Source organism: Pipra filicauda, unplaced genomic scaffold (assembly GCF_003945595.2).
Source record: "Pipra filicauda isolate LSUMZ 115617 unplaced genomic scaffold, ASM394559v2 scaffold121_size3267253_pilon, whole genome shotgun sequence".
In the NCBI taxonomy this organism is placed as follows: domain Eukaryota; kingdom Metazoa; phylum Chordata; class Aves; order Passeriformes; family Pipridae; genus Pipra; species Pipra filicauda.
In genome coordinates this window covers 720,686-744,587 of record NW_024103674.1, presented here as the reverse complement: position 1 = coordinate 744,587, position 23,902 = coordinate 720,686, and the positions used below count along the sequence as shown (strand labels likewise).

At 50.3% G+C, this 23,902-nt stretch overlaps 1 protein-coding gene across 1 annotated transcript in view; it reads left to right on the top strand.

Moving 5' to 3' along the window:
• The first annotated feature begins 473 nt into the window (after positions 1–473).
• MEGF9 (multiple EGF like domains 9) overlaps positions 474–23,902 on the top strand; it is a 50,208-nt gene continuing 26,779 nt past the window's right edge. The window contains exons 1-2 of the mRNA XM_039388462.1: positions 474–698; positions 756–792. Of these exons, the coding sequence (XP_039244396.1) occupies positions 474–698; positions 756–792 (262 nt within the window). The remainder of the gene's footprint in view (positions 699–755; positions 793–23,902) is intronic.

Genomic DNA, 23,902 nt, shown 5'->3' with positions numbered 1-23,902 from the left:
GAAAAATTTAAAAAAAATTAAAACCGTGTATGTTTTAAAATAGAGCGTGTATATACATGTATATATACAGACATAAGAAAGGAAGGTGTGCTGCCGCCCCCGCTCCCCGCGCCCGGCGGGGGCTCTGAGCGGGTCCCGCTCCGCGCCCCCTCCGCCCTCACAATGCCGCCCCCTCCCCTCCTCGCCCCGCCCCACGCCCCGCCCCCTCCGCCCTCTGATTGGTGCATCTTAGCCGTCAGTTAGGGCGGGCGCGGCGCCGGTTGGCTGAAGCGGCGCGGGGGCGGGGCGGGCGCTGTCAGCCGGGGCGCGGCGCGGCGGGAGCCGCCGGAGGGGCGCTGGGAGCGGGCGCGGCGGGGCATGGCCGGCTGAGGCGGCGGGAGGAGCCGCCGCCGCTCCCGGCGCCGCCGCCGCTGCTCCCCCGGCCCCCGCCCGCGTCAAATGAATGAGTGGATGGCGGAGCCCCGCGCCGCACCATGAGGCGCCGGCCGAGCACCGCGCTCGCCCTGCTGTGCCTCGCCGCCCTCCTGGCCGCCGCCTCCGCGCTGCCGCCTTCCAGCGCCGCGCCGCCCTCGGAGCCCGGCAGCGGCAGCGGCGGCCCCGCTGAGAGCAGCCCGGGCACGCTGCCGCCCGCACGGCCCCGAGGCACCGCCGCCGCGCCCGCCCGGGGCAGCCCCTCGCCGCCGCCGCCCGCGGAGGAGGTGCGGGAGGAGGAGGAGGAGGAGGCGGTGGCGGAGGAGGAAGAAGAGAAGGAGGAGGAGGAGGAGGAGGAGGCGGCGGGCAGCGGCCCCGCAGGTGAGCGGCCCACGCGTGTCCGTGGCGGGGCGGGGGGTGTCAGCGGGACGGGGCTGCTCCCCATCCTCCGCCGGGCGGACAAAGGCGCGGCCGGGGACGGGGCGGCGGCTCCCCGGGCCCCTCCGGCTGCAGCGACCCCCGCGGGGTGGGACCCTCGGAGCATCTCAGTCCCGTGTGCCCGGCACACCCTCCCCACCTTGGGGCTGGGTGCGGGGGTACCGACCCCGGGATGGGGTCTGGCAGGGCAGGTGTGTCATGCCCCTCCCGTGCCGAGGGTGTTACAGGTGTCACTGGTGGTTTTGGGGGAGCAGCGGGGCAGGTGCTGGTCCAGACTACCCAAAGCATCCTTCACGGCAGCGGTCCCCGCCGTGCATTGTGCTCCCCGTGGAGGAGGTGAAGACACGTTCTTGCCATCACCGTTGTATCGGGGCAGTGCCCAACAGGGTGGGCGCTGGCCTTGAGCATCCCCCGGTGGGACCTTGGAGGTCAAGTAGCTCTGTGAGCATCAAGGCTTCCCGGTGTCCCACCTCCACGTGCCGGCAGCAGGGAGAGCGGGGTTAGCGATGACTTGGTGTCGCTGGAGCCCTTGTTCTTACCTGTGCCAGAAGGTATGTTTGCAGCTCAAACCCCACACTCCCGTGGTACCTGATGGGCGTGTGAGGGCAGGAAAGATCCATTGGTTCTTCTGTGCTGGGAGAAATGCACCTCAGTAGGTCTCATCCTGACCCTGTTGTGTTCCGGGGCTTACGCAGAGCTGAGGAAGGTGCTGTGACAATGGGAATAAATGGGAATAAATTATCAATGAAGAGTGTGAGGAGGGTAGAGGTAAGGGGTGGATGGGAGGGCTGAGCTCTCAGGTCAAGCTCTTGCTGGGTGTTGGGCACTGACAGCGCTGGTCACTCCCAGGGAGATGGAAACACTGATGCTCTTCAAAGCTGAGACTGCAGTTTACCTATAGATTAAGCAGACAAAACTCTGCTGGAGTCCTTGTATGGAGCTTTGTTCACTTACTTTAGCAGAGAACTTGGCTTCACTCTGCATTTCCAAAGCTTTGTGTTCAGACACATGCAAGTACTATAGTGCTGATCCTTTCCTATTTTGTATTTATTTTTTCTCTTCTCCTGGAATATGTTTGGTTTAAGTGCGTTGAGCTTCCTCTGATGTGAAAGGGATGCATTCTGCTCTTCTGGTAGCTCTAGCAGTCTGAACAAGTGGTTTAATCAACTTGTTTTATTTGGCTAGAAATAAAATCAGCTGAAGATCTGGAGTTGCTTGTTTTCAGCCTTTAATTCCCTTTTTTTTTCCATTGAGGTTTCTGTCTTTGCTTTTTCTGGAAGAAACAGAATGGCTTAAGATTAGGAGTTTCTGACAAAGGTAGGATGGGTTGAGTGCTCTTAAAGCAGAAGCAGTTTCCTCTGTTGTGCCACGATCAAACTGAGTCAACTGAACAACTCACTGGCATGTGCAGCGCAGTGTGACCCTCTGGGTGCCAACCAGGGGGATGCACGTACCCACCCCAAGCTTCCTGGAGCACATTTCCCCCTCTGACCTCCTGTGTTGTGTTTGTTTCCATCAGTATCAGGTGGCATCGTCTCTCCCACCCTTGGGCTCCAATGGGTTTATTAAGAGCATCACTCTCATATGGGCCAAGTGACGAGTGCAACTATTGCAAGGCAGGAGGTGGCTGGTTTAGCAGTGGCTTGGGATGCTCCCAGATGCCCATGTGGGATGCTCACATAACATCCTTTGTCTTCTGCCGTAGAAGCTGTCAGGGATGCAAGCTGGGGGGGATTTTGTGTCTGTTCCTCATGCTGCCATGGGCACCCTCAGCCCTGTGTTTCAGTTCTCCCTTGGGAAACGGGAGCACTGAGGATGAGCATTCCTCCCTGCCAGCCCTGGGTGTGCTGAGCTCGGGTTGTGGAGGCCAGCATCACCCTTTGAAGTTTTAAAGTGCTAATTATTACTGGCTACAGCCACTTGATCTCAGAATTGCTCTCTGGTGCCTTTACTCTGCAGTGCTGGCCAGGGTAGGAACACACGGGCAGATTATGTCTTCTCCAACAGCCCAGTTTGTTAGTCCTGAGTGTGACAGGTTGAGATTAGCCCTGACTGACGAAGGATTGCTGGTGTGCTTGTGGGCTGGGTGGAGTTTAGGGCATCTGTGGGGGGATGAGGCAGTGGAGGGAGGAGATGGCTTGGCAGCATCCCCCTGTGTGATGTGGGAGCCCGTGGAGGTGCCATGGGTGGGTGGTATGGCCGGGATCTGTGTGGGAGCTGGTCTCTGTGGGTTTTATGGGGCTTTTCTGTGCTGCCATGACTGCTGTGACACTGGAGTCCTGTGCAGAGGTTTGCTCTGAAAGGGCATTAAGCACTGAAGGTATAGCAAAGCCAGTGTTCATAATGGGTTTATCTAAAACCCTCCTTTAGCTTTAATGCAAGCATGTTTTCAACATTACTTTTCCAATTCAGTAGATAATTAATGCATTATATGCTCTGTTGCATGAAACAAATGGGTCTTTTCTCATGCACATCATTAGAAAGGCTTCCCTTAATGCCCATGGTGTTATCACTGATAAGAAATGGGTGTGAGTCCTCACAGTCAGTGTTGTTCAGCACTACCAAGACTTCAAGTCTGACTTCAATGCATTTCTCATTCCTATTTAAGAAGCACTTCAGCTTTCACTGAGCTGCCTGTTTGCTCCACTCTCCTTCTCTTCTTCCCTTTCCCAGTTTCATGATGTTTATTTTTCTTTCCAAGCCTGTGATCATGTTAAAATCCCGGATTTTGTTTTTAAGAGAAGTAAATTGCTAATCCCCGTGTTTGTGGAGACAAGCTTAGAAGTATCCCCTGCCTTATCACCAAAGCCTCCAACACCCACCAGGGAGACTCTGCCTCTTCCTTTTATCCACAGCAGTCTTGTTTCAAGCAGAAGCTGGAGCTTTGCTGGGGAAGCTGTTTTGGGGATTGCTGTTGGGTGGGTGCTTGTTTTGGAGCAGAGATGTGGCTGCTGTGGCCAGTGTGGTTCTGGTTGGACTTTGCCTCCATTAAGAACAAAACTGCTCTATTCCACCCGTTCCTGTAGGGTGGTGTTGAACACTGTGGGTCTCCTTGAAGGACGTGTTGTTCTGACTCTTTTTTTCCAGCCCCATGCACAACAGACGAGTGGGCTGAAAAGCCCAAACCTCCTTTCACAGCCTGGGTCAGCACAGGAGTTGCACCCAAACCTTGGGTTTAGGCATCTTTAGACTGTACGAAATGTTTCAGATCCCAAAAGCTGTTGCCTTCTTTCCTCCCCGGGGTTTCTGTTGTGCTCCACCTGCCTTGCAGGGTCACCGGCTCCCAGAAATGATGCTGGGTCTGACTCCTCACCTCTGAACCTCATAGGAGGGGACAATGAGCAGTTTCTGCTGCAGCCACAGGGCAGGAAATGCAGATGGCCAGGTGGCTCAGAGCAGTTAAACCACGGGAAGGTGTCACATTTGCTACGGAAACGTGTGAAAGCTGAGTCAGGGTGTGCAGTGATGTCTGATGGGTCTCCAGCCTCTGGCATGGGGCCACCTCTTGCTGAGGTGCTGCAGCTCAGAAGGAGGGGGTGCAGCCAGAGCCCCCTCAATGGGTGGAGGCTGTGGCTTTGGGTGGGATTAGCTGATGGGTTTAGCGTGTAAAGAGGAGCCTGGCAAATCCTCGGGGGCGTTGGGGGTGACCTGGGTGACTGTCTGGGCACAGAGGAGGTGTTGGGGCGAGGAGGGGACTGGGGAGTGCTGGCTTCAGCTCTTCATCATCCAGCTGGAGAGCTGGAGGGTTTTACTTTTGTGCAGGCACAGGACTGTGCACCCCATGTTTGCACAAGGTATAGGGGGGCAGGTTTAGGGGGAGTTCCTGCAGCACCAGCAGTATTGTTGTGGGGAAAAGACTTTGGTCCAAACCATGGAACCATCAGCAGCCAGACCCTGCCATGCTGGGGCTGTGTTCCTCGAGGGGTTGGGAGCTCTCAAATCCTGGTAGGACAGAAACAGCCAGCTTGCTGAAGGACAGTTTCAGGGCATTGTGCCAGTGCTGGTCCCTTTTGTAGCTCTGGATGACTCTTTCCCTCTTCCCATTGAGCCATTACACCCTTTGGTAGAGGTCTTCCCACCCCTGTATGGGTTCATGCAGATACCTACCTGAATGCCCCTGGTCTGCCTCTGACCCCGTGGGAGACAATCTGAGGGAGGCAGAGGGATGAGCTGGAGCTTTCCTCCTGCTCATTGCTTGGGAAGGCAGCTTAAGCTTTCCTCGTTTGAGGGCTTGGAATTGTGTTCAATGTGTTTACTGAGATAACTTGTATTCAAGGTGTCAGCAGGATTTAAATTTATTTAAAGAAATGGAAATGAAGTTAAGGATGTGAAGGCTGAGGATAAGGAGGATGGTTCTTGTTCCTTGGGATGAGTATGGGAGCAGCCAGGGCAGAGAGCGGCTTTTTTCAATCAAGTAATAAATTGTGAGGTTTGTAGCTTTGAGCTTAAAATAAAGGGATGTTGCCCACAGCAGAAAATGTCACTCCTTGCCTCCACGCTCCCATCTGAGTCATTCTTGTATCAGATGCATCCAACTGTCCTGACTCAAGATTTTGAGATTCTGGGACTTAGCGATGCTCGTGAATATCAGGATATTTTTGGGAGGATCTACAGAGCATCCAAGGTCTTGTTTGTCATCTTCTCTCTGCTGGGGTTTTGCTTTTTTTTTTTTAATTTTATTTTAAATGATAGCTGAGATTCAGACATCACATCACTGAGTTGCCACTTGGAAAATGCCATCTGTAAAATGGCACTGGCAGTGTGTGGTGATGTTATTTATCTGGCTGCTCTTGGTAATACCGAAACACCAGCCTGTGGGGGGGCAAAGGTGCTGGAGCATGGAATAAAGTGGTTTGTCTGAAGCTGTGTGGTGGGCAGGAGATGTCCCAGTGCCTTTGCTGGTCCTTTGGGCTCCGTGAGGGTGGCTGGGACAGTCAGGGCAGTGCTGGAGTTGTGACCAGGGGGACTCTTGCGACACTGACTGGGGTTTGCATGGAGTGCAAAGGTTGTGTCTGTCCAAACAGCTGGGAAATGTGTGGCCATGTGTGGGATGAGCTTCCTGGTCCGTGACTGGTTTTGTCCTTGGAGCATCCTCCTGGGGCTGCCTGTTCCCAGAGAGGCACCTTGGCCTCAGTCCTGCCGACTGCCTGGCTGTGCCAGGGGGGACAGGACCACTGTGGTTATGGAGTGATGGTGCTGGGCTGGCAGCAGAGCTCATCTTGTGGGCTACACCAAGGTGTAACCTCAGAGGGTGAACAACCCCATCCTGGAGGGGACCGTGGTCCTTGTGCTGCTCTAGTGCAACCTTGGAGGTGGCTGCAGCATCCTGGGATCTGCCCAGCTGGGTAACAGTGGGCATCGAGCCTGTCCCCAAATCTGTCCTCACCAGCTGCCTGTGGGTGAGCAGCACAAGGACAGGGACATCCAGGACATCCCACACCCCGTGGCTGTGGGCAGGGAAGCACAGAACAAGCTGTCCCTGAGGAGCAGAGGGCCCGGATGTGAGTCTGCTGAAGTCAGGGGAAAGATTTCGGAGGTTTTTGATGAGAGCCCGTGGCCTATAAATACCCAGGGCTGGGGCACTGTGTGCCACTAACATTTGTGGAGCTGACACCAGCTGACTGTCAGGAAGCGCTGCTGCGCATCCGAGGTGCTCACTGGTGCTTCCAGGATCTTGGTGGTGTGATGCATCTGCCAGTGTTAGGAATGAACTCATGCCAAGGCCGGGTGCTGAAGGCAGGGATTTCTCTTCCAACCGTCTGTCTGGATGGGAAGGCTCCGTCTGCTTTACCTCTGGCAAGCACTTATAAAATAAAATGAAAAAAGTCCTGTTGAGGAGCTAGGTTGTTGATCAACACCTTGACTGCACCTGAGACTTCATCAAGCTCTGAGATCTCAGAGGATGGAGCAAGGGCTCAGACTTGCTTCAGAGGTCCTGGAAAGCCACAGGCTTTGTTGCCCTGGCAGGTGCTGCATGTCTGAGCTCAACAGGGCTGCCTTGTGCAGCGAGGCATTGCTCAGTGGGAGTAGGGGCCAGAGGGACTGAGTCTGGCACTTTATAATTGGTTGGGGATATTAATATGTTTTATGAGCTAAGGGCTAGATTGCAATCCAGCCATCTGCCCTGCCTTGGGGGGTCCTGTGTCTCCACCACCGCAGGAGAACAGAACCAGTTGCAATTCAGTCTCATTAAACTGGCTAAAAACCAGATTTCTGGTTCACAGGAAATTATTTGCCTTTTTTTTTTCAATTTGACTTTTGGGTTCGGTCAGACTGAAATTAAATGGTTGTTCTTGCTTTGCTTCTGCTTAAGCTTCCAGTAAGGTCGAGGGTCCTGTGCCTCGAGGCTGTCCTGTAAGATTGATGTGCTTGTTGTGCTTAGGGCTAAATCCATCCCCAGTGTGGGGTTGGGGGATTCTGGGTCCCTGCCAGGGGGAAAACGCTCCCAAAATCCCAGCAGGGCTTGTCTGGAAGGGTCTTTTATTGGATTAAAGCTTGTCAGTCTGGAAGCATTTCTAACAAGATATTCTGGACTTGGAATAATTGAACCTCATTTGTCTGGCAGAACATTTTTCCCCCTTATTCACTAGGAAACTTCCCAGTGGTGCTGGTCTTGGCTCCTGGAGAAGCGGTGGAGGCTGTCACCTCATCTGATGGGGTCACTTGTTCCCCCATGGCTCCTCTCCCTAATTCTTCACAGCAAGGGATGCTGGAAAAGTGGTCCAGCTTTTCCTGCATCCCAGCTGGCTGGTGTCCTGGCGCTGAAGGGCTGGGAGCAGCTTGGCTGTCTCCCCTTGTTTTCTCCGGCGATTTAATAAAGGCAGGGAACAGAGAGGGGGATGCTGGATCCACGTGGTTTCCCGGGATTGCTTTGCTGCCTGCGAAGAATAGACCCTCCAAACACTCTGCCGGGCCACTAATCGCCTGGGGACCATTTGAGCTGCCCAAAGCGGCTCTTTTGTTGGAGGCTGAATTCCTCCTCTGGCTGATGCTCATCCCGGATCTTCCCATGCAAAATTCCTATCGCCCTTCGTCACCCGAAATGCAGCAGGGTCCTGATGCCACGCAGGCTGCCAGCCCTCCTATTTGGCAGCAGCTCTGCTCCAACCCTTTAGGGCTTTTTTTCCTCCCCCTCTGGAACAGATTTTTGAGATCTCTGCTCCTGCTTCACACACACGGGTCCTATTTCAGTGAATGAGGCGCTTCCCCGGAGCTGCATGAACTAATGCAAAGCCTTAGTTCGGTCTTGTGCTGCTTAAAGGAGGATTTTTTTTTTTTATTTCTGAACACCTGCTGTATGAATTACAATTTGCCTTGTAAATGTAACTGATTCAGAGTCTGAGCATGAGCAATGGGCATTTGCTTTGCGCCTGGAAAAAGAAAAAAAAAGCAAAAAAAACCCTCAAAAGGTTTTTTTTTTCCCCCTCCTGGCATCTTGGACTTCAAGCAGAGAAGTCCAAGATGATTTTTTTTTTTTTTTAACCATTTTTAATTCAGTTACCCCCTGTCCTTATAAATAAGCCCCCAGACACATGACCAGGCAACCATCCCTGCTATTTATAGCTCGAGCTGCTCCACATGCCTGTTTTAAAAATCAGGCAGCTAAATGGCTCTGCAGCCTTTCAGCAAAAGGCTTAATGACACAGGCATTTTCTATGCATGGATGGGTGGATGTTTAAAGGCCATTGGTGCTGAGCCTTCACCCCGAGCGAGCAGGATGGATGGTTTCTGCAGCAGGGAGATTTCTCCTGGGCAAAGGGAAGCCCCTTGGCTCTGCCCTGACCCTGGGCAGGGGCTCTGGGTAGGCTGCACCCCATGGCTCACCCCTGCTCCAGCCACTGGGGATGCTCCCAGCAGGATTGGTCCTCCCACCTTTCCCCCACACCTTGGCTCTTCGTGGGGTTACCATTAGGCAAGATATATTGATATTCCCCGAGCTCATTGTTTTAAAATAACTTTTTGAAGCTGCATTAACCCTTAATTCCTTCTTTTTTTTTCTTTCCTTTGTGGCATCACCTCCCTGTGACGAGGAGGCTGTTGGTAACCTTTACCCGTTTAACTGGTCGTGCCACTTCTCAGATGAATCTGCTTTATTCCTGGCAAATGATACAGCCACAGTTTTCAGGCAGCTTTACTCTATTTTGACTGACTGGCTGACTATATTAACTGATAGTGCTGCTTGGGCTGCTTTGATCCTGTATTATTTATGGAAATGATGGCACATAACTCTGCGTAGCTGATTAATGCTGCATGTATTTTTAATATGCTAGTTCTCCTGTTTGATCTGTGCTAAATGATTATTCTCTGATGTGTTCCTGGGTTCATTTTGGCTCTTTATGAAAAAGAGATTGAAATGGACTGTTTGTTTTGTTGCCTTTTTTTTTTTTTTTTGTCTCCCAGTGGTCTCATCGTGTGGTGGTTTTTAAGGCTTCACAGGTCGTTTTCCCCAGCACGGCTCTGCTGCAGCCACGTGGAGCACTTACACTTTATTGCTATTAATTTGTGCATTTCATTGGTGGCATTACTCTAAATTCATTGCTGTGTGTGCAGTTGTGTGAAGTTTCAAGGGAGATACAAGGGGGAACAACAACCTTTCAGGTGATGCTCCATCTTCCCTTGTGGGCAATTGCTGAATGCCAGCTTGGCTCTGACTCAGGTCCAGCAACACCTGAATGAGAAAGAAACTGGTCTGAACGGGAAAGGGTGTAATTAATATTTTCTGTGGCCTGTCACAGGATGGCTGGGACTGGGGGATATTAAGAAGATGATTTTAATTGCCAGGGAGGTGTGTGCTTGACCCACAGCTTCTTCCTTTGTGGTTGTGGCTGAGGAGGGATCGGAGGGCAAAGGTGATGTTTCATCCCAGGAAATACCCACCACATCCCGTGGTGCATCCCACAGCATGTGCAGTGCTGCTGCTGCTGACGTCGAGGAGAGACAGCCTGATGTCCTTCATCCCTCCTCCCAAATCCTTCCTCATCACTAGATGTGACCAACGGGGTGGAAAGTGGGAGGTTGTTTCAGAAGAACCATCTGTGAGCTGGAGGATCAGCATTTCCCCCTCCCTAGGGGCAAAATTGAGGGAAGGAAGTTGATTATTGTTTTAAATACATATTTTTTCCCCTCTGCCTTTTATAATACCTGCTCATTTCCATGGTACAGGCAAGGGTTGTCTCCAAACCCCTGCCTGCACCCCCTTCTCCCTGGGCACACCATGTTCCAGCAGTAACAGGTTTGTGAGGATGCTTTCATGAGCAGCAATGTAAAGGTGCAAAGCAATGCTAGTTGAAAACATTTAAATGAAAGCTTTTTTTGCCCTTCCTCTGAACAGGCCTTTTTGTCAAAATCAGCAAAATATGTATCTTTCTGCAAAAGAGCCTGTTTCCTTTAATGGGCTTTTCCATTGAAAACGGTTTAAACTTGATGTTCTGTTCTTTCCCTCCAGATTTTTCAAAGCTCCTTGGGCCATGAAAACTTCAATGGTTCCATTTTCCTTCTTCCCTCTATTTCAAAAAAAGATACATAGATATACATATATATTGTAATATATATATATATTCTACTTGCTAAAACTCATGTCTTTTATCACCTAGAACAAAGCAAACGTTAGAAACTGGTTCTTAGGATATTCTTTCTCTGCCCCAAAATAGAGACATGCTTACAGTTATGTGGGGGCAAAATCAGGAGGGATGTTGGGCGCTGAGGGAACGGGCAGGATTTTTGGATGTGGCTCCTACAAACCAAACTGCCTCCCCAAAACATGCCTCGATGGCAGATGTGTGAGTAATGGGGCAGAGGCACCCAACCTTTGAGGTGCCTTTTGTTTGGAGTGTTGCTGGATGGCGAAAGGACCCGGAGCCTTTGGTAACAGTGTGGCTGGGTGAGGTGCAGTGGGGGCATTCCCATGCTCTCCTTCCCACCCAAACTGCAGCCTGAGGGCTGTGGGGAGCTGGGCTGGGATGCAGTGAGGACCCCAGGGTATCCTGAGAATGTGGAGGATCTGCTCCAGGTTGTTTGTCAGAGCTAAAGGGTTGTTGGAACTGAAGTGGAGCACAGCGACCTGTCGGCTCCTGCCTGGGCTGGGTGTTTGCTCACTTGCTGCCAACACAGGCGATGTCTTTGGAGCCTCCCCAGCTCATGCTCTGCCCTTCCCTGCCAAGCCCACTTGTTTTTTTTTTTATTCCTACTGCTCCCAGTACTCGAGGAAGGATTTTGGGGGGATTTGCCTTGTTTTTCAGCTCCCCAGTTGACTTGGATGCGAGCGCAGCCATCCCAGCTCCCGGCACTCCCCTCCCTTGAACGGCTGTGTCGTGTTAGGATCTGTCCTGTGGGGTTTTCCGGCAGTGCCCCCCAGTTTCTGGGCAGGGTGGGTGTCCCCATATGGGTCTGGGCAGCTGGTGGGCTGTGTGGCATGGCCGTGGCTTGCCCAGCATCCCCTCAGCCACGGGGCCAGCTGGCACAGGGAGCAGATGGGGGGGTGGAGCCGGGCTGCTCGGCCGGGTTTCAGGCTACGATAAAGCGAAGTGACGTCGAGAACTAAATACCTGTTATCGGGGAAAAGCAAACAGAGCCTCCACCTGCCTCCAGCCTTTCTCCCTCCAAGGGCAGGCTGCACGCCCGGCGTGTAGCTCCCTGTAAGAGATGTTCTGTTATTAATGTGCTTGCTTTGGCTTGGCTGTGTTGTTGAGAAATCCAAGTTTGACTCCAGATAATTAATGACAAACGCTTATCTGGTCTTAACTGTTTTATTCTGAGCATTTTTTCCCTCCTGGAAGTTCACAGTGAGTTGTTGACAGCGTGCCCTTTGACGTGGATTAGTGCTGACGCCTCGCAGTGGGATCTTCCCATCCTTTTTGCATCTTGGTCGTTTCTTTTCAAGGGAGGCTTTTGTACATGTCTAATCCATTTAAAATGAAAAATAAACAAGAAACGGACTGGTCTCTGAAGGGACAGTGGGTTCCAAGGGTGGTACTGCCTTCCCTGCAGAAGAAGGCGAGCTCTGGGTTGGGATGGACAGAATGACAGTCCTGCCTTTCCCCCCAGCACCCCAGTTTGGTGTCAGGGAATGTCTGGGGCAGTGGTTATCTACACCTTTTGGTTATAAACCCCTTAAAAGCTTTCCAGGAGATGTGTAGATGGTGAGTTCAAATTTATGGACTGGGGAGTTGATGCCCTTCTCTCTCTGCTCCTCCACCCATCACTTTGTGATCCCTCTTCGGGGATCTCTTGTGTCCACTGTCATGTATATGTGGGGTAGGTGGTCCTTGCCTTAGAGCTGATACTCTCCTATCTATATATATGTAATACCAGGTAATATATTTAACAGTGGGTGCACTATTTGCCATATGAAAGCAGAGCCTCAGGACTGTGTCAGGTACCTGCAGCTCCCTGGGTTCACCAGGACTTTGGATGCCTCTTTGCAGATGGGACTCAGATCCTCTTTTTGCAGGGTTTCTCACTGGCAGCAGAGCTGGTGGAAGAGGAGACACCACTCCTCCTCCTGCAATGCCAAAACAGTCATTATGAAGCCCTCAAAAATGGGGAAATGGTCAGGATAGAAATGTCAACAAACCTCTTCTAGCTGGCCCACAGGCTGCAGAGGAAGCTCTGTGGTTTTGAGCATCTCTTTGGCTTGGTTTTATCAACCCAAGACAGAGTGTGCTGCTTTTACCGTGGGTAATTCTCCCTTGGGGATGGTGGGAGATTCAGCTCTGACCCTGGAAATCACCAGTTTGGTTTTAGCATCTTGGCTCAGACTTGGTCTCAGCTTAGAGCCTAAAGCTGTGGGTGAGACAGGGAGCACTGTACAGGGTGCCTGAAACCCTTGTGCCTGGCTGCCTCCATCCTTTCTGTCACACCTTTAAGAGTTTTCCCTGTTTAAAGAGGATCTGGGTGTTCTGTGGGACAGGGCTGTTGCCTGTTGTACTCTGCTGGATGACCTGGTATTTATTGTGGAGGTTTCAGAGAATTGGCTTAGGCTTGAAGTCACTGTTTGTTTGTGGTTGCTGAAGTGGTGCTGTTTAATGGAAACGTTTCCTTTTGAAAGGTGAGCTATTGCTAGAAATAAATACAGATAACACCTTGTGGCTGAGGCAGGAGCTGGGGCTGGATGGAGCTACAGGGTCTGTCAGTGTTGGCAGCAGTGTGGTGACTAAGGAGAGAGGAATGAAAAGCTGATGTGCAGCCCTGATTGGGTCACTCACCTGCTGCAGGGCTCAGGGGCTCAAAGCAGAGGTGAGGGGGAACCAGGGGCTGGCAGCTGCCCTGCAACCCCTATGTGTGGGCTGTGCCCCTGCCGTGTGTGCAGGGGGGGAATTTATGCTCCCTAAATTCATGCCATGGCTGCAGTTGCTGGAGGAAGGTTTGGAGTACAGCTTAGGTGCACCGTGCTGGCTGCTCCCCCTCAGCAGGTCCTCAGCAGATGATACTGGATCTGCTGCAGTTCCCTGTTTCCAGTGATAAGTGGCAGCTTTCTCTGTCCAGGTGTCTTTTTCCATGACGTGTCCTGGCCCATATCAGTTCCCTCTTTGAAAGCTCAACTCCTCCTCCATGGATTTGCTAGAAAATTTTGTCTTGCTGCAGTATTTGCAACCCAGTTTGGCAGGTGCTGGATGAAGGTGTGAAACAGGTTGTCAGAGGGGGAATTTAAATCACCTGAGCTGGAGGTGGCTGCGTCGCTGTCCTGTGCAAAGTATAGCAGGGCAAGCACAAGGCTGCGTTATAAAATAAGGGAATAAAACTCATGGAGCAGGAAACCTCTCTTCCCAGCTGGGATGACATTCTCCTTGCTGTGTCCCAGCAGTTCTCCCTGCTTACAGCACGTTGTAAGTTACAACCCCTTGTCTGGCAGGAGTTATGGTAGCTCCAAACTAGCCTGTAGCATTGTGTCATCATAACCTTGAAACAGGACCCAAATGGCAAAACCTGCCTGAAACCAGTTGTGATTACTCATGCTCCGTGCTATCCCTCTCCCCCGCTGGGCTTTCTGCTATGGTAATTCCACTTATTAAGCAAGGAGACAAAACACCTTTATTAAACTTGGAACCAAGCTCGGGAGCAGTGAGAGAACCGGGACTTGCTGGCTGCAGGCTCTGAAAGGGTTTTCTTCTCTTCAAGTCCCTCTCCCTTCCCCTCCTCGGCCTTTAAAGTGAGTGAGAAAGGAAGAAAGATTTTGCTGTTTGTGATGAATAAAAGTCTGTATTTAAATATGTTTATTTAGAGTAGGAAAAAAAATTAGGAGCGTGCGTTGGGAATGAATCCTGTGATGTTGGGGCCTTCCAACTCAGAATACTCTGTGAAACCTCCAAGCTTGAAAATGCAGTGAGCTGAGATAGACTGGGGTTGTAGCTCAGGCTCTGGAAAGCTTCTTTTTATTAACACTTTCAGTAAGTGTTTATTAACACCGTGGATAAAAGGGGCCTTTGTTAATGGAACTGTCCCTTTGCTCCTCGGCTGGAGGAGCTGAAGCTTAAAAGGAGCTGCCTTGGGCACCTGCTGGAGTTATTGATGAAAGTTTTCATTCCAGATTTTCTCCACAGGCTTAAACAAAAAATAGCCTGAAACCCTCCAAGGCAAGTCTGCCTTCTCTTCCTCATTAAAAAAAAAGAAAGGCACAACAAATTGTAAAAATGCTTCTTGCTGCCTGTGTGCCAAGCATGGTGGGCCCCTGCCCTGTGTGCTGAGCAGTGATGTGACCCTCTTTTGATCCATCCTGCACTTCTTGTGGGTGCCCACAGTCCCCTTTTGAATGCACCTCTTGTCTTGGGGAATTATCAGAGCAATCTAAAATCACTCCCGCTCACTCAGAGAGGAACCTGATGCTTGTGCTGCCCCGAAAGGTGAAGACCTACTCCAGAGGTTGTGTGTACCCCAAAGCCAGCTGGGGGCCTATGGCAGCCATCTGAGGAGCATCTGCTGCTTCCAGGAGATGCAGAGCATTCCTCTGCCTCTGGCTGTGGGAGGATGTGCTTCCCAGCATTTTTATATTGAATTATGGATTGATTGCACACCTGCGCCGTCGCTGTGGCATCTCCAGCTTTTGTTCTGCCTTCCCTCCCAGTGTAAGAGAGACTGCTGTAAAGGAGAGGGAAGGAAGGGATGACTTCCAACCACAGCCATTCTATGCTGGACTGAGCTTTGGAAACTCTGCTTGGGGTCAGTGGTGAGGCAAAGCTGCAGCTCCCTCCATACATCAGTGAAGGATCTGGTTACACTGCGGTGTAAAGAAATTGGGTTGTTATGTCTTTGCCACAACAAAAAAAGCTGCATTTTGCAGTGAGATCAGCCATGTGTGTTTGCCACCTCACTAGGAAACCTCCCAAGAGATCCAGGCCCTGCAGCTCATGCCATGATGTACCTGCACGGAGGGATGGAGGCTGTCACAGTCCCCACCAGCTCCCCTCCCTGTGGTGCAGGTTTCAGCAGCTGGTGGTGCTGAAGCAGATGTTATCACCTAGTCTGTGGTCTCTGTACTAAGTGAAAAATGGCTTTCCAGGAGCCTGAACTGGGCCATTCCCTTTTCTCACAGGCAGTGTGAGCACAGCCAGGACCTGGGGCAGCAATGTCGGGTGAGCTCTCCTCACCTGTACCCACAGAGCTCTCAGGGGATGCTCAGTGCAAGCACAGCCCAGGGTGGTCTGGAAGGAAGAGGTTGGAAGTCACAGCAATTCCTGCTGAAGCTGAAATTGTCCCTGAGAGCATGAGGAGTTAATTGCAGTGATCTGGGAGAAGAGGAGCTATTGTATCTGCAGGCAAGGTCCAGAGGGGAGAAGGCTCTGGAAGGCTGAATGCCTTGGAGCAATGTATTTTGGATTTAAGCAACTTAATTGTGTCAGACAAATGTGCAGCTCCTGTAGCTGGGCAGATTAGTTCCTTGCAAGCTGGACAAATTCTCTGCTCTGCTGCCTGTACAGCATCCCTGGGAGGGAGCCTTGGGAGTGTGGGGTGGGATGAACCAACCACAAATACTGTGTTTGTGCAAAAAAGCTCTTGGACAGAGAGTGGGAAGCAAACCCCAGCTTCATTAGTGGAGCAAAGGAATCATCTGCATTCTTCACCTGGGCTTTTGGGGCTGAAGATTTGCCCTTCTTGACTTGCAGTTTGTAACCATCTTAGAAATGGAGGCGTGGAGGGAGCAGGTCTCTGGTGATTCCTTCCCTGGCTGCACTCTGCATCTTACTGGAGTTCCTTGCAAGGAAGTTTTCATTTGCTAATTCAAGCAAGGAGAAATCACTAGTGTAGTTTAACTATGACCAGGTGGTGGTCAGAGCTGGTTCTCCCCGAGGTCTCACCCAGAGGACTCTGCAATGGGAGCTGGGATGTGGTAAAGGGCTGTTCATCCAAGCTCATCTTCCAACTCGTCTCCTAACCCCTGTTTTCTTGCTGGTTGTTCATGCAGCACAACTTTATAGCCCAAACACAAACAGTTGGAAGCACAGTTCTTGCTTAGGGTTTTCTCTGTAGCTCCTTAAAGCTCCCGTACAAATTAATGTGTTCGTTCATTAGCTGCAACTCCCCAAAGCACCGAGCAAAGTTTGTGAGTTTAATTACTTTTTGCAGGAATCTGAGCACACAGAGCCTTCAACAGACGATTATGGTTCATATTATTCATGCAGCTCTTTTTAATCCCTCTCTCTGCCAGGGCATGGTGGATAGATACTAAAATTGGAATCTGCTGCTAAATTCCCAGCCCCATCCCGTGTGAGGTGTCTTGGTCTTTGACCGAAAGTATTTTGCTGACAAAACAATTTAATTTCCCGAGAGGTGTCACACAAGTATATCTGTCAGGAGGGTATGAGCTGCCAGGGTTGCTGTGCTCTGGTAGGGAGATATTTGCCAAAGTTACTTTTTACCCTGTTTATCTCTAAACCCCGAGTTGGGTTGGCTGTGTCACGCTCTGGGTGGTAAAAAATATGGAGATTTTCAAACAGAAACATGGAATATTTATATGGTTGCAGACATTTGTGGAAATATTAGTGGGAAAATCTAACCAACTAAAGTAAAACACCAACAAAACTATTTTTAAATTAATTAAAAGGCTTGGATCTGTTTTTTTTTTTTTTTTTTTTTCAAACTGTGGAGGTTTTAATCCTCAAGCATGTATTTGGTCTATTTGAAGTTACTGTAGCTTCTTGTACCATAAACATTTTAGGGCCACATTCCTCTTTGTACACAGTCTGCTTCGTAAGAGACCCGGAGGGTTTGTCTGCGTATGGAAATTTATTGTTATATAGGAATGAATAATTCCTCGGCTGCAGCTGTGCAATCCCTCCTGCACAGCTTTCTGCCTTATAACCTCCATCTTAATGACTCCAGGACCACTCCTGCTCCCCCTGACATCGCCTTGTCCCATCCACAGGAGCTCCTCAGGTGTTGTGCCCCAGCTGTGCTGTGACACGGGGATCTCCCAGTGCAGGAGGAATATAAAGTTAATGAGAATCCATATTTTACTTTTTCGGTTTTTTTTTCCCTAATGTTTGCAGGGCTTTATCCTTTAGTCTCCCAAGACAGCTTTACACCTGTGAGTCTGACTTTTAAAGCACGTTTACGGGGGAATGAGCAGGTTCAAAGCTCCCCGCACAGGTTACTGACTTGTTTAGCAACAAAAAGGAATAAAAACCAACAGAATTCCTCTGTGTGGAGAAGGTTTCAGGAACTCCTCAGTAACCAAATGCCTGTATGTTCATTGCAGGTGCAGGGAAGGAATAAGAATAATGCCAGGGAGTGAAGCAGCCTGTGCATTTGGGGAGGGTCTGAGGGTGGGTTTGCTGAGGGAGACGGGGACTGTGAGCTGTGGTGGGGAGCGATGCCCCATCCCTTTGGAGTGGCAGAAGTGTGACACTGTTAGGGCTGAGCTGGAGTTTGGCTGAAGCCCCAGCCCTGCCTGCTTCATGCTGATGGAAAGTGCTTGTGGTGACCCCCAAGAGTTGGGACCTTGGCTTCGTACTTCTTTCCAAGTGATAAGAGAGAGATTTAATCTGATTTAATTTTCCTCAACAAGTGTGTTTAATCTTTTAATGACATTACAAGTGGTGTATGAGCATTGAGAAATTCTTGTATTTTTCCCCTTGTTGACCCATAAAAGCCTTTTATTGGAACAGCACAAGTGACTTTTGTAAAGCTCTTAACAGTATTAATGTGAATGCTGTTGTTCTCTTCACCACCAGCACACCTGACTCTGCAGTGCCCAGAGCTTGGTGGAGTCTATAAGTGCCCTGAATCTGGTGCACTCAGTAATAAGTGAATGCTAAATAGCAGAAGACACTCCTATATCTGTATAAATTTTTTTTGGGGTAGGCAGAGATACTCTTCCTACCAGTCTGGCTTTGCATTGTAGCCTCAAGTTGGGAGTAAATTACAGGTCTGAGCACTTTAATGCACCTTCGTGATGCAAGAGTTGACTATTATTTTGTGCTGAGTGCTGTCTAGATGGGAATGAGTCCTGGGACTTGGCAGAACACTTCTCTTTAGGAAGTCACAGTGCATCAGCTCATCTCTGATCCTGTTCTTGCAGGAGCTCTTAGCCCGTGGCAGATGTTCCTCAGCTCCCTGTGGGAGAGCTCAGCCAGGCTGTGCCCTCTCAGATCTGCTGCAGTCTGTGGGGGAAGGTTGGAGGCCAAAGCATCCTTGCACTGGGATAACAGCAGCTCCTGCACTCACAGCATCAGTGGGGTTGCATTCAAGCGAGGAGTGGTGGAGTTGAACACAAATACCAGTCCAGGGCTAGACTGGAGGTGTGGAAGGAATGGGCTAGAGCTCAGTAAATTGTTTTACAATGGCTGTGTAAAGTAGGACCTTCTCTTTTAACAATCAGCTCATGGATACTCTCATTATCCCATGCTGGGACAGTACTGTCCTGACCTTCATCCCATTGCCCTTTTCATCCCATCAGTGGATTGTACTGAGGGGATGAAGTGAGTTCTTGGGGGTAAGAGAAAGAGCCCGTTGAGAGGCAAGGGGGAAAGAAAGAGCAGTGGTGCAGCACAGCTGTGCCTTTGGCTGTACTAAGAGAAAATTCCCAGTGGAAAAAGCCATGCCTAACTCTTTAAGGGGGATTTGTGGGTTTTAGGGGGAGGAACTGGAGCCTCCACCATCCTCGAGCAGTGGAAAAGAGGAGCAAATCAGAACTGCCAACCTGGCTCAGGGCAAAGCTTCACCCATCCAAGACTGGCCAGAAGAAAATGCCAAGAGGGCAGGGCATAGTCCTGACTTTTTGCAGCCAGCATTTCAGGGACTTTCCCATCAGGATGCTTCTTCCAGATCCTTGTGTTTAACAGCTACCAGCAGACCTGTCCTCTGTGAGCTTTTCCAGTCCTCCTTTGAAGCCGTAGGTATTTCTGGCAGCCAGAACATCCCCTGACAATGAGTTCCACAATTTAATTACAGGGGGAAAGGAAATGACCTTGGATAGATTTTTAAACCTGCTGCCTGATCCCTTTATTCCTGTGTTGTCAGGAATATGGTGCCTGGAGAGGGACTGAGAAGGGGAAATGAGAGAGAAGGGAGAGAAGGTAGGGCTTGAATTTGGGAATGAAGTATGGGGTTGAGGGAGAGGGGGGAAACTGCTGAATTAATCCCAAAACAGAGCCTTTCCAGCAATGGGATGCTGTTGTGTGCAGTGGATACAGTGGCTTCATCCTCCCTGTGGAAGTGAGTGGGATGTTGAGTTGAAGCTGGTTTTGGGAGGTCAGAGTGGTGTGAAGGGAGGTTGGTATAAACCCAGGGTAACTACAAACCTTCTGTAATCAAGAAGGAGGTGTCTCCAGCCTTAGGGCTGGGCTTTGGGCTGCTCACCTTAGTGTGCAGGGGAGGGAGGGAGCAGGTGGGGGCTTCTTGGTTTGCCCCTACCATCAAATGGTGGTGGAGTCCCCATCCCTGGAGGTGTTCCTGGACGTGGAACTCTGGTCTGGGTGACAAGGTTGTGATCGGTCAAAGGTGGGACTCTTGTGATCTTGGAGATCTTTTCCAGCCTTAATGATTCTGTGAAATGGCAGGAGATGCCCCTTTCCTGGCATCATTCCTGCTGGTTTAAATCCAGCAGAATACTTGTGGGGTGTTTGGGAGGTGAGATTCCTGCTGAGTTGTGTGTTGGCTGCAGTGCTACCGTGGCTGTGATACCACCCAAACCTACAACAGCACCTCCAGGTTAAATATATTATTTTTTTTCCTTCATCTTTTCCACAGAACAGAGAATGTCTGTCTCCTTGAGGGTGCTTTTGCAGCAGGACAATAAATAGCATCCCTGGGACTTCCCTTGCTCTTACAGCTGCGCATTCTTATAACAAAAAAATGTGCATCTTGGATTTTTCCATGCTGGCTCCCAGAGAGTAGGTGAGTTTGGTCAGGATTTGCACTGTTTCAGGATGTCCCCAGCAAATGTGGTTTCACAGAGACCTTCGTGCTTTTCACAGTGTTGGCTTCTTTAGCCCTTTGTAAATATTTCACCCGTTTTTAAATTATTCATTCACTAAGTGGCTTGGAGGGGAGAAGGAATCACGCTTAAAATATGTGTTAGGACCTAAAACACTGCAAAGCTGAAAGGATGTGAAAAAAAATAATTTGAGAAAGGATTTTTCCTCTGGAACAAACCCTGTTTAAGTACTGGGAGGGGATGGGAGATGAAGGAACACGGTGTGACGATGGACCTGGTGCAGGCTGAGGTGTTGCTGGGGTTTGCAGAGTTGGGTTTTGCATTGGGGTAGGATTTGGAGGCTGAGATCCATGTTGGGGGGGCTGGCACTGAGCTTGAGGTGGCCACACTGAGGGGTTACAGGGTACCTGCAAACCTGGAGGTTCTTGGTTGTGTCAGTGCTGCTTACAGCCATGGTGTGGATCTAATCAGTATCTATTCTCCAGTTTATTGGTAACCTATGACTTTTGCATAAAAAGAATTAATCAATTTGAGGTTGGGGTGGCTGAAATTGCATATTAAATCTGTGTCCCACACAGTGCCCCTTGTTGTTCCCAAATGGGGAACCTTCCCTTTCACTCCACCTGCCTCTAAGCAATGACAAGTGAAGGTTAAATGTTGTTCCTGAAGGGAGTGGTGCTTGGGTTGTTTGAAGGGGGAACATGTGGCAGTGACACGCAGTTTTATGGTGCCTCTATTCTGGCACCTCAAAACGTCATGGGGCTGTTAATTAATTAAAGCCTATCAATGCCATCACGAGCAAAGGTGGTGGGTTTTATCAGTGATAACCACGTGCTTTGAGCTGTTGTGTGGTGCTCTGTGGGGAGGGAAGGGGAACCTGGATGGTTTAGCAATGGGAAACAGGCAGAGATGAGCAGGGCTTGGAGGCCCTAGGGGTGGGTGAACACCCTAAGATGGGGAAACTGAGGCAGGGTGAGGGTGAGTCACTAGAGCAAGCTGGGGAGAGTCAGAGCTTGGACTAGTGCCCCATCCCTGGGAGGTCTTTGCCCTTGGCTCCCCTTGCTGATGGTGTTATCCCAACCTCAACACAATACCTCCAGCTGTGGTTGAGCAGCCTGGAGTGGGACAGTTCCGGGGTTTGTCCACCCTCGTTCGTTCCTTTGTGTTCACAAAAGCTCTCAGTGAGGTGTTTTTGAAGGTAACCTTCAAAAGCAAAACATTTGCTTGAGAAAACTGAATAAAGGCTCCAAAAAGCCAGGATATGGCCGGGAGCCAGGACAATGTTCCCTGATTTTCTTCTGTAGTGCTCATCATCTGTGCTGTGTTCCCAGAGTCCAGGGCAGATGTTCGTTATCTGGCTGAAGGACCGTTCTCGCCTTCTCGAGCCCGGCTGCTGTCGGGACAACAAAGTGCCTTTTAAATTAGGCCTCGGGTGTTCATAGTCTGGTACATCATCATGTCGAGCCTCGACCTCGATGCTGTGCCAGGCGATGGATTTCAGTGCTGTGTCTGGATCTCCTTCCTCGTCTACCCGACCTCGGGGGCTTCGGGGCGTTTTTGGAGTTGCATCAGACAAGCGGACGTGTGAGCTGAGCTGGGTGCATTTGGGGTGGGTGGGGACCACATGTGATGCTGCTTCCCTGATGGGGACCACCATCCCTCCCCAGAGATCTCTGGGGAGGTTTGGGGGAGGCAACAACCTCCCCCAAACAACCCTTTTGGGGCACATCTTCTGTATATGCCCTGTTGTGCCTTATCATGCACTCGGGGGTGATTTTGCGGCCTCTGCACCAGATGGGCTCAGTTCTGTGCCCCCATCACCAGCAGAACCAGCCTCCTCTGGTGCTGCCAAGGCAGCTGGAGCTGGACTTTCACCAGCCTCCCAACAAAAAGCTGCTTTTGCCAGTGTTAGTTTGGATTATTGCAGCATTTCTTGCTCTCCTGAGGAGCCAGTGTTGCAGAGCTGATTTGCTGGATGGTAAGGGCAGGAGCAGGGCAGTGCTTTTGAGTGGTCCCCATTGGCATGGGGGAGCTCTTCCCCATCACTCCAGCAGGATGGCAGCACTTCCAATGGGAATTCAACTTGTATCACCTATAGCTTCCCAACCGAGCTTCAGCTCTCGACTGGAGTGTCGGGATGGTCTCGGGTGGCTCTGGCTGTGATGCTCCTGGAGCACAGGGGTGGTCTCCACACAGAGCAGCTCATCACCCTGTGTGGGACCTGCCCTCTGAGTGCCTCCCATGCCATTAGAAGGGGTATGATGCTCGTTTTCTTGTCTTAATCAAGTCTGGCAGGTCTAATGGCACCGCACGTAATGAGCTTTGAAAGGGAAATTTGTTTTGATGCACGTTTGACAAACTCCAAAGTGCTTTTGCTCAACAAGTTGTCGTGGCATCTGTTGGCAGGGGGAAGCCCAAGTGCCCAAATCGATAAGGTTCTGGATAATTGAACTGGGAATTTGGTTCATTATGTGAAGTGGCTGCTGAAGTGGATAATTGCAGATCTTGAGGTGTTTGTCCTATTTGCTAGTTTGGATTGAAGGAAATGGTGCAATTTCACAGGTGTATAGGGACAACAAGACTTCTGTGGGGATCCTGTGATAGAGTAACAGAGATAAATAACTCATATTTCTTTGTGTATTGAAAGAAAATGGATGACAAGGAAAAGCTCTGGGGGGCTGTTTAACAACCAGGTGCTTCTGCACAGTCCCTTTGTGGGGAGAGTGGGATCCTTCCCACATGGCTCCTAGCAATCCTTGAAAACTCACTGCTGTGATGAGGAGACCTTATGGCTTGTGGCTCCAAAGATACACTGAGGTCTTCAGTGTGGTCTGATTTCAGATTACTCACAGATTGATAAATTCATCTTTATCTGGTCGCTGGGTTTTTGGTGTGGCACCTGCTGAGGCCCTTTCCATTGGACTGGGGCACAACATCAGTGTTAAATAATCTGAAATACTTGTGCTGATACAGAGCATTAGTGCTGGGTCTTCTTAACTTGATTTAAAGCTCAAATCATGTTTTCTTGGGATGGGGACCCGGCCTCTCCCCTCTCCATGCAGTGCCCTGAACACTGGCCCTTCTCAGGGAATAACAAACACCAGCAGTTGCGTAAAGCCCCCGATACTTTATGCGCTATTTCTGCAAATAATCCTTGTTTATAATTCACTCTTGGCAGAGAAATACTTTAAATTATTAAGGCACTAAATATTTTGCAATGAAAGAACGGAGATAAAGCTCTTGGCAGAAACAAATTGCCGGGGAGAGGGTTGTTCTCTTCAGTGCATTTGGGGCTTTAAAGTATTATGAGAAATAACGTGCGGGGGGACTGGGAATTCATCACTTGATCAAAAGATTTGCTTCTCTCTTAAAAAAAGCAGCTGCTCAGTGTGTGCTTTCCAGAACCCCTGTAAATACAGTGTCCCCAAAGCAGAGATGTGGGTCTGCAGAGCTGTCCCTGCTCACATGTTGTGGTTTAGGTGGTGGAGGTCTCTGTCTGCCCACAACTCCATCCCCCCAGTTTTTAAAGCTGTTTTCATGTGCTCAGTGCTCCCTCGAGGGCAGATTTTCAGGGGATTCTATATCCCTTCTTCAGGAATGGGAGATGCTGGTTCCAGTTCATTGTGTTGGTGTGTGTCCTGCACCATAATGACCATCCTGCTGGTAAAGCAGGAGTTTTCCAGT